Raw genomic sequence first — 13519 nt, forward strand, 5'->3', positions numbered from 1 at the left:
TATTATAGAAGATTCCTAAAATGAATATACTGTACAAATTAAACTAGAGACTTTTCTTCTAGGTTTAATTGACAGAGAACTTGGAAAAAAAATGGAACTTTGTTGTATGCATGTTGACAGCAGTAAGGATGCTTTATATGCAAAAATGGAAATATATATTAATTTCCAGAATGAAAGAATGGTTGGAGTAACTGATGGCAATAGCGGAGATGGCCAAATTAACTGCTTTAATCAAAGAAAAGAAGACATCTAACTGGAAAACACTTTCGTGTCTGGAAACCAATCAAAGACAAAATCTGCTGCTTGTTTTTCTATCTTAATCTTTTGTGCTTGAGATAGAAAAAAAATATGAAACTTTGATTTTGGCATTTATTGATTTGACAAGATTTTTTTGTTATATAAATGATTACTATATACTAAGTATGCAAAGCAAAAAAATCGAGACACTAACATTATTATGCTCATTCTACTACACTGAAAAAGGTCAGAAGTTAATGTATTTTTTCTTTTCCCCCCTTTATCCTATACTTCTGTTTTCCTTTTCCCCCTCTCTATTTTCATTTGCATTTGTACTTTATACTCCAATATGTTCAATAAACTTTTATATAAAAAAGAAAACAAATGCAAACACTCTCAAGGCTTGAGTTTTCACATTAATGAGCCCAACAGGTTACTCTAGATGACAGATCAGTTTCCAAACCACAATGACTGAATTTATGCAATATGCTCAACTAAAACCAAACAAACCACATAGTAATTACATGTAGTTGTAAAAGGTAAGAGAAGTTGAAAAATATTACAACAGAATTTTCTTTCAGTTAGTGAAAGAAACCAATATAACAAATACTCTCCTCCTTATTCTTACAAGGTAGATATGCCCAGTTCCTTTATTCATTCCTTTAGGACTTGGGTTTTAAAATCAGTTATTGCTGTCACTGAAACTTAGCATTTTTCTATAAACTTTTTGCAATTTGGTGCTTAGAATGGTACTTTAAGTAGAGTCTTACCATTCCACGTTACAGAAGAATGATTATCTCCATATTCTAGCTGAGAAATATGTCTACAACAAAGTCTAAAATTCTGAATATACACACGTTAAAAAATATTACAATTCTTGACAGAGAGGCAAACTTGTTTGTCTGTTTGGTACTTGTTATAATTCTGTTATAATAGTGAAACCACTATTATGATATGTCATTCAATGCCTACCGGAATAAGAAATAGTCATTCATGTTATATTTAAGTAGCTAATTACTGTGGTTTTTCTTTGTTGAGAAATTACATCTTCTGACTTTACTCCAAATGACTTGTGGGCAGGGAGGTGTAGAGACAAAATGCATGACTGAAACTTGAAAAACAGCTTGGGGAATTGTTTTTAATGCATGTTTTTAATGTAATATATGCATATGCCAATGCATGTGTATCTTCCTTCTGATCCTTTTATGAAGTTGCACACAAAGGGATACTACTACTGCAAGCTAGGATTATGATAGTACAGATAATAAATGTATTTCAAGTTTTATATATAACATTGATAAATTAATTATACATATTTATTATTTCAAGAGAATGTTAAAGAGCTCATTCTGAACAGGAGACCAAACACAAATTGATAGCAGAGGCCAAACTACAGGATGCAACTCCTGTATGTAGTTTTATGCAAATGATAATATACATTTAATTTTAATCAGTACAACAGATGTCGGTTATGTGTGTGTTAATGAGATCAAATTATTAGGTAACGGGAATGAGTTACTTTGTAGCAAACAAATTTAATAAATAAATAAATATGAATATTGTGACTTTTTGAGTTGAACAAAGAGATTTAAGCATCTGTAAAATATTACTTTTATCTAGATATGATAAAATTTCCAATTAATTAATTATAATATTTTAGGCCAAATCAAGAAACAAACAGATTTCAGGAATGGTGTTTTATTATTGTTCAGTTCTTGAAATGCTGCTATGTATTCTTCAATTTACATATGAAGTTATGTGATTTTTTTAATAGAAATTATGAGAGAGGTTTTTAGGCACTCCACAAAATCAGGTATGAAATTTCTTAGAAATTGGCAACCCCGCTTCTAGAGGGGATGATCAGAAAGCAATCTGGAGTAATCTGGGCATTTGCTTGTTCTGTGGCACTTAACACATTCAAAGGTCTGTGCTTTAGCAGTTCAAGTCTTGATTAAGAATCCCCAGGAGAAGATATCTCCCACTCTGTTTCTCTGCTGAGGGGGTTCTTTACATTGGAGAATAAGTTCTCCAGTGTAGCTGTCTGAGAAGACAAGGAGAGGATATTTTACATTGTTTACGTTTTAGGAATTTCTCTGTGCCTCAACTTCTTCAATCACCTATTAACACACAATATTGGAACAGTTCTTTCAATTTTTCTGGTGCATCTCATATTACTAATTATTTCTCAGTTCATTAGCAAGTCCTTCTCAAAATTAGTCAATCAGAGCAAGATCATTCCACCCTACCTGTCTTAAAATTAAAAATCTGTCTCTGCAATGGCTGTTTCAGCTTGCAAAAAGCTCTTAATTTGTTGTCAGTCTCCTACATGAATGGTTAAATGCATCTCTAAATATTTGCATGAAAATCTGGTAATTACCCAGTGATGGATCATTGCCCTAAATGAGGGCATAGCCCACTTGGTTTTCTATTATTTCAGCATTTTCAAGTCATTCTGGGGTGATCTGTAGAAAATTCTTTTGATCCACTTCCCATAAACAATTCACATAGGATTGTAAAAGTCAAATGGACTCCGAGTTCCTCCAAATTTTTCTGACAAATTCCCATGAGAGCGAAGAAATACCAGTATTAGTTGGGCCGTAGGCTGTGGAACCATTCCTGGGTGACACAAATATTGTTCCAAATATTGTTCTTTTGTCCAAAACAGTTATGCCATTGTGCATCAAACTGCTATTAATGTTGTAACCATGGCTCAGGAAGTTGTTCTATGGATAGTGGGGTGCCCCAAGGATCTGATGTCATCTCCATGATTAAGCCAAAAAACTTTTTGAGACTAATGTCAGTCTTTCAAATTGGGCCAGAGTAGGTAATAAGGGGCCACGAGAACTATTACAGCTTTCTTTTAAGATATAACAGAATCTTGAAATTCTTTCCCCCCATAATAAAGAATGAAGGTGGGTATCTTGAGTTCCTTCTCCCCCACCCTTACTTCTCAAAAATAACTGAAAGTATCCCAACTATTTCTGCACTGTTTTCAAGTTTAGTTGCTAAACCTCTATGATACTATAAGAATTCCTTGGGAACTTCTGCAGACCTCAGGGTATGCTGAGGATCAACCACCATCTTCCGAGATATAATGGCAAGGTTTGATGCTGCTCTGATAAGAAAGTAGTGAAGCTTTAAAGACTGATGTCAGCCCTTTGAGATAAGCAAGGTCAAGAAACAGATATCAGGGGGATTCTAGGAATGCTACTTTATTGCTAATACCTAAGCTATTCCAATGTGCTAATGTGAAGAGAACCCTTAAGCGTTAATTGATGCAAAATGCAGCAGGCTGCTATCTGATGCACAGTATGGTATCATGATTACATCATGTCTCTACTGACAGATTTGTATTGGTTGCCAACAGTTTTCTGGGCTCAATTCAAAGTGTTGATTTTAATACTTTAAGCTGGGCCAAAATATATTTGGGTACCTGATTTTCCTACTTATAAGCAGAATAAAAGTCAGAAAGGGAATTTCTTTGAATTTGTTAGCATTTTTTTACTTTATTGTCTATGTATCCACTTAAACAACATGATAGATTAGATATACTTCATGAATTATAATGAAGATCCATACCTCATATCCAAGTAGTCACCCCAAACGTATAAAAACAATGAATGTATATTTCAAGTAAAAACTGGAGGTTTTTGTTATGATTTGGTAGATTTAGAAATATAGATATGCTTAGAATTCATTTTTATACCATTTCCCTATTTTTATGCTGGAATTAGAGTTCGATAGTTAGTAGATCTGGGTAGGAGATTCATACTAATTTTTGAAGTCTGACATCATTATGTCCAAAGCCACAAATGGATGGATCTATCGTTTCTATCTCACCATCCACAAACTTCGAGAAGTGGTGGTGGTGTTAAAACCTGGTTAAAATTATGCTAGCAAACCTATGAATTTGTTATTTTTTAATACGGGCGGGGGAAATGAGGAGTGGTTTAGGCAAATCGTCCTGCACGGGGAGCCATTCTAGAAATCTATGTATTCTCTCCCCACTCGGTCTTTCCGCCACCCCATCGTGGCTTTTGTATTGCAGGTGACGGCCCTGCGTGTCAACTGTCTTCAGCAGTAGACCAACCAGTACAAATGTGGTGAAATCATTCAAAATGTGGGGAGTTCTCCGCCACTTTTATTCTCCCTCCCCCGCACAGGCCAGAAACGTGGGCTCTTGGCAGAACGCTGGATCCCCTCGCGCGGTTATCGGGCTCTCCTCAGGCAGGCAGGCAGGCGGACGGCAGCGGAGGGGACAGCTGCCGGCCGTGGACGCCTGCTTCTCCCGCCGCGGTCGTCGCGTGGGGCCATAATAAGCCGGGCCCGCCGGTTTTCTTTGCCAGCACGCCGTCGTCTTCGCGCGCAACCGCTGCAACCGTAAAAGGTGGAAGGAGGTCTCGCTGGTCGAGGGAAGAAAACCCAAACCCGTTATGTCATCCGCTCGCCGCTATCGCGACCTGGGGAAGCCGCCGCCGCCGCCGCCGCTTCTGGGGGCGAAAAAGGCAGGCGGCCGCTCGGCCGCCACGAGCTCAGAAATCCCTTTCCCGACTTTCTCTCCCGGCGAATGTGCGGGACACGACGGAAGAAGGAGGGGTAAAAGGGGCTGCTGAGGGAGCCGGGCCACTCCTCCGCGGGCTCCGCAGCGCAGGCGCCCTGGCAGCTACCGCAGGCAGGGGGCGGCAACATGGCGGAGTGAGCGGCGGCAGCGGCGGAGGTTCTGGCTCCACAACAACAGCGGGGGCTGCGGAGCGTCTCTCTGCCCCCCCCGTCGCCCTCGCCGGTTTCCTCCCTCGGCCGGCTGGTAATCCCGCGGAGGCTCTTCCCGCCTCTGCTTGGAGAGGAGCGGGCGAGAAGCTGCTCCGGCTAACGGGGCAGCGGAGCCCATAATAATCTCATTATAGAGTCGAGCGGGGGAGCGGCTCCTGGGACGGTCTTTCGGCGAGGCGACGGCGGCTTGGTCCGGTTTAGCGGCCCCCGCCGGCGCTGCTCCTGCCCGTGGTCTTGCAGCTGCGGTGGAAGCGCAGCTTCTCGTTCAGGGAGGAGCGCGGCGGCAGGCAGGGTCAGCAGCAGCAGCAGAGGCTAGATGGCGAGCGACAAGCCCGTGTCGGGGCCGGAGCCGCAACCAGCGGGTCTCATCCCTGTCGGGGCCAGCAGCACCGGCGGACCTTCAGCCCCACCACCTGCTCTAGCAGCGGTGGCCGGAGGCGGCGGCGGCGGCGGCAGCAGCAGCAGCTCCTCTGCGGCCGTGATGGGGGAGCTGAGGGCATCGGGCTCCGGCTCGGTCGTGCTGCCCGCCGGGATGATTAATCCGTCCGTGCCCATCCGCAACATCCGCATGAAATTTGCCGTGTTGATCGGACTCATTCAAGTCGGGGAGGTCAGCAACCGGGACATCGTGGAGACGGTGTTGAACCTGGTAAGGGGGCTCCACCCCACCAGCAGGGGCATGGGCAGCCCTGCCTCCCTTTCCCCATAGAAGGGAGAGAGAGCGCTGTCCCACGCAGGTCTTCGCCTTGCCTTGCCCGGGCAAGAGCTCTGGAACTCCCTAACTCCACTTCTGTTCTCTAAGTGCCCCGTCATCTTCTATCCTACTTTTCCTCTCCTTCTTTCCTCATTTTGACAAATCCTCCACCAGCCCATAGAAGAGGGGGAGGAGTTAGGAGGTCTTCTTGAGCTCTTGGAGGCTTACCTAGGGAGTCTTTCATCTTCCACTGGTCCACAGAGAGCTTCTGTAGGTTCACAGGCCTGTTTTGCCCTTAACTCACTTCTGCCTTTTGCCGTACTGGTCTTCTCCTTCCTGCCTTTTCTGACAAGTTTTTTTTTAACCTCCTTCTTCAACTTGATCAGGCCTGTGGCAGCTGAATCACTTACATCCAGAAGTGAGCAGCTTTTTTCACAGTGAATGAGTAGATACTGCTGTTCTAGCATTGATCTCCTCCTTTGCACCCATAAAGTTTGATTCTTGTAATCCCTTCCCCAACTTTCAGGCTTAAATTCCCTTCAGATCTCATCCAACCTATGATTTCAACATCCACATAGAACAGTATCATCTATAAATGAACTTGAGTTGCCCTGCTTACAGTTCTGTATGGGATATTGCTCTATCCTGTAAGATTGCACGGCCTATCTGTTGCTTTTCCAGATACAATATTTTATAAAAATAGATTTAATTTTATTCTCAGTTTTAATGGATTATAAAGAGGATTTGATACTAATCCCTTTTAATTGTGCAACATTAATGTGCAGCTACAGATTGCATTTATTCTGTCTAGTTGATGTGTGAATGTTTAACCCTATTATCTTGCTAGCTATTGGGTTTAACATGTTGAAAAAGGGGCTGTGTCTTTTACAGAGTGTTAAGGAGATGATCTATTATTTCATTGCACTGGGAATTAATTATCTGATTATTTTGAATAGATGTTTTTTTTAAATCACTTTCATATCTAAATCATGCAAAAATGTCCCCTCTGTAGAGAGGTAGCATTTTATATGGAACCCTCATTCAGTTCATGGTGTGCAAGAGTTAATGCAGAAGTGTATGGCAGTATTCACCTCTAATTTGTACCAGAAGTTCAGTTGTCTAACATCAGAGAGAAAATAAGAATTTAGAAATGAATTACTTTCAATTATATATGATTTGGTGCTTCTGAATGAAAAATTTGCTGCAGCAAAACTGATGAAATAGCTGAATACATGAGAATATTCTATCTTGATGGTAAAATGAATAACCTTGCAAAAATTGTGGGGTCTTTTTGTGACTAAGTTTTAAACATTCTGTGCTAATTTATTACTATAGCAGAAGCTGAAATAATCACTTGGATATCTCATATTGTCTTGATTTTTAGTAAATGTTATCTAGTCTTACAGAGTGACAGTGCTGTTAACACAGTTAGAAATGGGATATTTAACATTTATAGTTTATGGATGAGTGAAAATTAAAGCTCTGTTGGCTTTTATGAGGTTTGTGACTCTAAGATAAACTATTGGCAGTTCTTCAACATTCACATCTGCTTCTCAGTTTTCAAAGGTGTCTTTTAAAATAAACATCATTATTTAAGTATCTACGTTTGTTGCATTTATGTAAAGATACTGCTTATTTATTTCAGTAGAGCAGTGGAATAAGGTTATCAAAATAAAGCAGCTTTCATTCATTAAGCAGATCATGCCCTGGAGATAAAGTGTTTAATCCATTTTCTGAAATTCTTATTTATTGTTTTGCCATTGCAGAAGCATAAAAACCTCCATGAACCTGTTGATGTGTCAGATAACACTTTATCCATTCATAAACCTGTCACTAATTTTGTTGGGGTATCTTCTGCTATTGCATATTCATATGCGGAATTCAGTCCCACTTGTTTTTTAAAAAAAGATTTTGGTGATAAACTACTATGATAGTTTTTACATTAGAATTGGTTATTGAAATATGCACAGGATCTAGTTATGAAAGAATTAACTTTTTAAAAACTATGCTTAATACTTGCTGAGAGCATGTTTCAATAAATATAAAAATATACGGGAAGAATGCATTCTAATTGAAAACTTGAAATGGTCCAGCACTGATGATGTTACTTAGCTGGATGTTTAGTTGAATAATGAAATGTCTGCAAGCAAATAACAGGCTCAAAGAGGACTCCATGGTTCAACTTTGAGCTACATATGCTTTCCTCTATATTGGTATTTCTCCAGCTACACAAAGAGCCATTCTATAGGTTTCTTAAGCCCATTTGTTCTAATGGTTAAGGCACCAGGCTAGAAAGTGGGAGATTGATTCAGACCTGCCTCAGCTATGCTAGCTAGCTAGGTAACCTTGGACCAGTCACTCTTAGCCCAACCCACCTCACAGGGTTGTTTGGAAAAGGCTGGGAGTCAGAATATGTGAATTTCCTGCCATTTAAATTGTAATGTAAAAAGTGAATAATTATAATGTGATTTAGTTATATTATGGGATTTTAGATGGTACATTTAAACCATCTTAAATTGCTCTTTGTGAAAATATCTCTCAAGAACTGAAATACAGAATACAAATTACAAGTGACAAACTCCTATATAATATACGCATATGTTCATAAGAATAAGATTCAATAGCCTCTTTAAAATGAAATATTCAATTTCTTCTTAAAATAAAAGGTAGTGTTTTGATTAATGTTAAAATGACCAATCAAAGAAAACAAATGGTTTACTGTCATTAAATACTTTTTAACAAATCAATTTTCATGTACAGTATTATAGAAAATTCTCTATTAAACTGGAAAAAAAATCATTGAATTGATGTAAATTCACTTTGATTTGCAAAGTTGATAAATTTGTAGATACAATTTGATTTAATGATTCATTGATCTGATGTGAAACATTGATTAGATCCAGAGATTTAATTGAGTAATTTTCAATTTAAATATCTACTTTGAAGGTTTATATAACCAAATTTGTACTTGCAGTGGGAAAAACTTATGGAATAAACACATTTTTAAAAATGTTAAGCTGTTTGGCTAATTACTTATTGTTGATATTTTATTATTTCATTGCAGATTATATGCAGGTGATCAGTACAAGTAGTCCTTGATTTATGACTATTTGGTGACTGAAATTACAATATGACAACATTAAACAAAGTTACTTACTACCTTGCATTTAGGACCATTGCATTGTTCCTGCAGTTATGTGACTGCAATTTTTTCACTTGGCAACAAGCATGTACTTAAAAGGTTGCAAGTGTCCTGGGGGTCACATGATCTCTATTTGTGATCTTCTTCACTTGCTTCCAACAAGCAAAGTCAATGGGGAAGCTGACAGAGAAGGTTGCAAATCGTGATTGTGTGATGTCTTGCTTAACAACTGCATAGGCAAAAAAGGTGGTAAAATCAGATGGAGTAACATGATAGCTCACTTAGTGACCACATTGTTTAATGACAATTTTCCAGTCCCAATTATAGTTGTAAGTTTAGGACTATCTGTGTTTCATGTAGTATAGTTTTTGTTCTAGCAGGTATTGCTGAGTTGCAGGTGAAAATGCAAAGTATGGAACAAATTTCATACTTAGGTCTTGTAATAGATATTCTGGGAAAATATAATCAGAATATTATATTTACTTTAAATGAAATAACAAGGATAAACATGAAAGACAAACACAGAGTTTCTAAACTTTTATACAAAAAAGTTTTTATTGTTTGTTTGTAAAACATAATGAAGGATTTTACTACTTGTGTGAAAATTTCTTTTATATAAAAACTCCTAGAGTTGTTTTAATAATCATCTCTATCACCCCACCATCTAAACAATAATAAAAGTAATAATTTAATATACAGATCAATATATTGTAAGTTCAGAGATGTGACCATCCATGTTTTGTTAAATAGATTCTTATTAATCCTAGCCAATTTGGCAATTGCAGAAGATTTGTAATTTCTAGAGAGTTAGAAATAGCACAGTCCAAATATAATGGATAGAATATCAGTTCATGATTGTTTACAATCAGGTTGAAATGTCAGGCAGCTGCAACAACTGCAGAAACTAGTTCAAATACTGTATTATGTAGAGAGAAGAAACCTGAATGAACTGTATATACAGCTTATAATTCTAGGTGAAATATTAATGAAATAATTAAAGGCAATTTGATTGCTTTTAATAAAATTGCTTTTAATTGTAATTATGGATGGGCATCAGTTTTAAATACAGTAGTGATTTAGTGACTGCTGTGCAGCAACCATTCATAGTTATGATATTGACAAAGAAGTAACTTTGTGGCAAATTCTTGCATTTGTGATCTACACAAGTCTGTAAAACAGTGGTGTCAAACTCAGGAATGTCAAACTCAAGGCCTGCGGGGGACTTAGATCTGGCCTGTGCCCCCCCAAAACAGTGAAGGATTGGCCTGCGGTGCTTCTACCAGTGGAAACAGAGCTTGGGAGTGAAAATGGAGCATCTCTGAGCTCTGTTTTCGCTGACAGAGTGCTGCAGAAGGTTGTCATGGCTGAAAACAGCCTTGATGAATGATGTTGAGCTGGTCATGCCCCCTGCCCACACCCCCTGCTCCTGAGGTCAAGCAAAACCATGGTGGCCCTCAGTGAAACTTGACTTTGACACCCCTGCTGTAAAGCAAAGGGAAGCTGAAGGAAGAATATAAGCATAGTCATGGTTTCACTTACTGACTGCTTTGCTTAATGGCTGAGTATAGTGGTTGCTAAATGAGGATTACTTGTAATGATTTGGAGCCCTTGGGCCCAGATTTTTGGTAAATATAAATTAGCTCAGATATTTTTGTTAACTTAGATCTTAGAGATTGTTAATATATAGATAAAATAAGTGATAATGTCAATCTGATAAGTGGCTAATCAATCCAAGGTTTTTTACAAGTCATATTGCTCGCATGTTACTAGGTTTTTGTACATTTACAGGTCACATTTTTACAGAGCAGCATGCAATAAATATAAAACCAATTTAAAAATTTTGATAATTCAAAAGGCCAGATTATATAAATACAATTCTACTAATCATAAAGTAAATAATTGTCAGAATACTAGACTTGAATACTAGATTGTCTAATAGAACTGTGTTACGCTTTGCACTTGATTTGAGAAGGTGCTTTAAAATGTATGTGAATAAGATACAGTACCTCATAAAACAGGATCATGTGGCAGCTGCAGGGAACGTACTGCATTGCACACCTCTGTTAATTAATACGATAGAACAAGGAAACAGCAGTACAATTGCTAGGAGAAGGAAGTTCCTGACTGATTAGCCTAGCCAAATTTTTAAAAAGTGTACATGGAATATCACCAAAAGGAGTATATACTCTTATAGGACTACCACAGATATTGAAGCCTCTGAAAGTAAACACAGGAGAGAATGAGATTGGAACATGACAGAAAAAGAAAAGTCTGCCATACCATGTATGGTGAATATATTTAGATGTCCTAAGTTAAAAATGGGCTCCAAGATATTCCTTTTAAGCCCGTTATCACAAACTCATGTCTGAAGTCAAATATAATAATGGCACAAATTGAGGACATTTTGTATATTAAGCTCTTTTTATTTTGTACACATAAATTTATATCCTTATAATAATCACAAGACAAAATGCTAATTGCATGACAGCAGGACTATAGAGACGTTTCAGTTTCCTCACTTTCTTCCAGCTCAACTTATATTTATCTATAAATATAGATCATGCCTTAATAACGTTTTAGTACTCTTAAACAGATTCTTGAAAAACCTAATGCAGGAGCATTGTCAAAATCTGGAATCTTTGGAGTTAATTGTTCCCCCATGGATTTGGAACTTTTAGATTATCGTATGTTTTAAATATGATAATTCCTCTTTGCTGGCTTGGCATTCTCTTTTTTATTCTATTAACTGGTCCTCACCTGGTGTTAATACTAGCTGGAAATGGTTTGAACAGAAATATCATAGAAATATTTTACGTAATATTTTTGCCATAAGTTCATGATATTACTTCCTTAGTTTAGAATTAATGTTTTTAATGTGTTGAAGTGTAAGACCTATCACTCCTGGTCTTATTTATTAAAACAAAGTATAGGTCAAGGAAGTGGAGGTGTAATTGTTTATATACAGTATAAAACGTATGCCTTAATGACAGTTAGGGAAGTTCTTGACTTTGACTGGTGAATGTGTACATGAACACTGAAACAAAAATACTTTGTATATGTTAAATAACTTTGATTAAACTATTTGTTTATAATTTTTCCCTAACATATATTTGATACTAACTTATTGGTGTAATGATGGTTTTTTAAAATTGTTGATTATTGATTTTTTGATTTAAGGAAAATTGTATTGAATGGTTCTAAGATCAGAATTAAATTTTGAAGATAAATGTTGTTTTGATAAATGCTAAGCATGTCAATAAATCAAATTATGTCCTATTAATTAAATGCAATTGTCTGAGCTAGAGTTGTATAGGTTAATAAATCCCATGTATCACATATTGAATTTTTATGCATAATTAGAAAAAAAAAGTTGATAGAGAACAAGGCACAGAATGTTCCAAGTTAGAATACATTATGTTTTATTTTTTTCTCCTCCAGCATATGTTGTACGGCAGTGTCTCCTGTTATTTCACATTCATTATACATACAAACATGTACTTTTCATATCATATTAAAAAATGACATAAAAGTTACATTAACATAACTAGTATTCTTTAGTTTTCAGGAATTGCTTTCAGGAATGGTGTATATTACTTTTGTTGTAACTGATATATTACTATCAACCCTAAGAAGGAGACAGTGGCAAACTGTTTCTGGAAACCTTGTCAAGAAAACTTCAGGGAAATGTCTAGGTAGTCACAAAAGTTACTAGAAAGTGAAAGTAAAAACCAACCACAAAACCAGAAACAAAAACCCTTCCATTACCGTAGCTATATTCTCTTTTTATGCCTGAGATATTTTCCTATGAAATTGTTTGTAATTGGTATGCAATATATCTTGAAAGTAGATAGAGAGATGCATGTGCATTTGCTCTTATACAAATAATTCTCTCCAGTACTAGTTATATAAATTTTATTATTTAAACAATTTTATTATTTAAACAACTTTTGAAACTGCATTTTTTCACATCTGACTTGGAATTCAGAACAAGATTTTGAAGATGAGACTGGGTTAAACTTTTAATGGTTATCTTTGAATTCTGTGATTAAATTAATGAGCTGGAACACTACATAGTTCAAAAGTTAATTTATTAACACATAAGTAAAGAAATAAAACTTTCTAAAACCTCTTAAATCACCAATTTCATGTTATAACAGGTGTATATTAAAATCAATATAGGGAGAAAAAAACAATTATAATTATAATCATAAAAAATAATACAGTACCTTGATTAAACCTATTTTAATGTATGCTACAGATAGACTAGTTTCTCAGCCTGCCATACTTCTGTTATAAGCCTTTTCATAACATACGGGGAAGCTCTTCTAGAGGACATACTCTCTTTCTCTTCCTTCCTTTTTTTTTAAACACTTGTGCTAATTAAATCTCAAGATACTTTAAAACATTATTGATGGTTATGTGGCTTTCCTTGACAAATTCCCATTTGGATAATTATATTGTCTATGTAAACTCATCCTGTAGTTTTTAGTTGATATAGGAATCTTCCTTAATTTCTTAAGGAAGTATGGAGTTTTGTATATTGTTTAAAATAGTAGTTTAAATTCCTATTACAATTGTAGTGTACACTTAATTGGTTTAAAATCATAAAAATGTTTATAATTTTTCAAGATAAAATGTTGGTAAGGAGAAGACATTAACATTTAGATTCTGAGCTT

The 13519-nt window shown here is 36.7% G+C and overlaps 1 protein-coding gene across 8 annotated transcripts in view; it reads left to right on the forward strand.

Moving 5' to 3' along the window:
* The first annotated feature begins 3726 nt into the window (after positions 1-3726).
* NBEA (neurobeachin) overlaps positions 3727-13519 on the forward strand; it is a 355903-nt gene continuing 346110 nt past the window's right edge. For all 8 annotated transcript variants that reach the window (XM_087966360.1, XM_087966362.1, XM_087966361.1 and 5 more), the window contains exon 1: positions 3727-5656. In XM_087966360.1, the coding sequence (XP_087822486.1) occupies positions 5324-5656 (333 nt within the window). In that variant the 5' untranslated portion in view covers positions 3727-5323. The remainder of the gene's footprint in view (positions 5657-13519) is intronic.

The sequence above is a fragment of the Notechis scutatus genome, chromosome 5 (genome assembly GCF_049901735.1).
Source record: "Notechis scutatus isolate UNSWTSFEM ecotype Mainland chromosome 5, rNotScu1.2, whole genome shotgun sequence".
Classification (NCBI taxonomy): Eukaryota; Metazoa; Chordata; class Lepidosauria; order Squamata; family Elapidae; genus Notechis; species Notechis scutatus.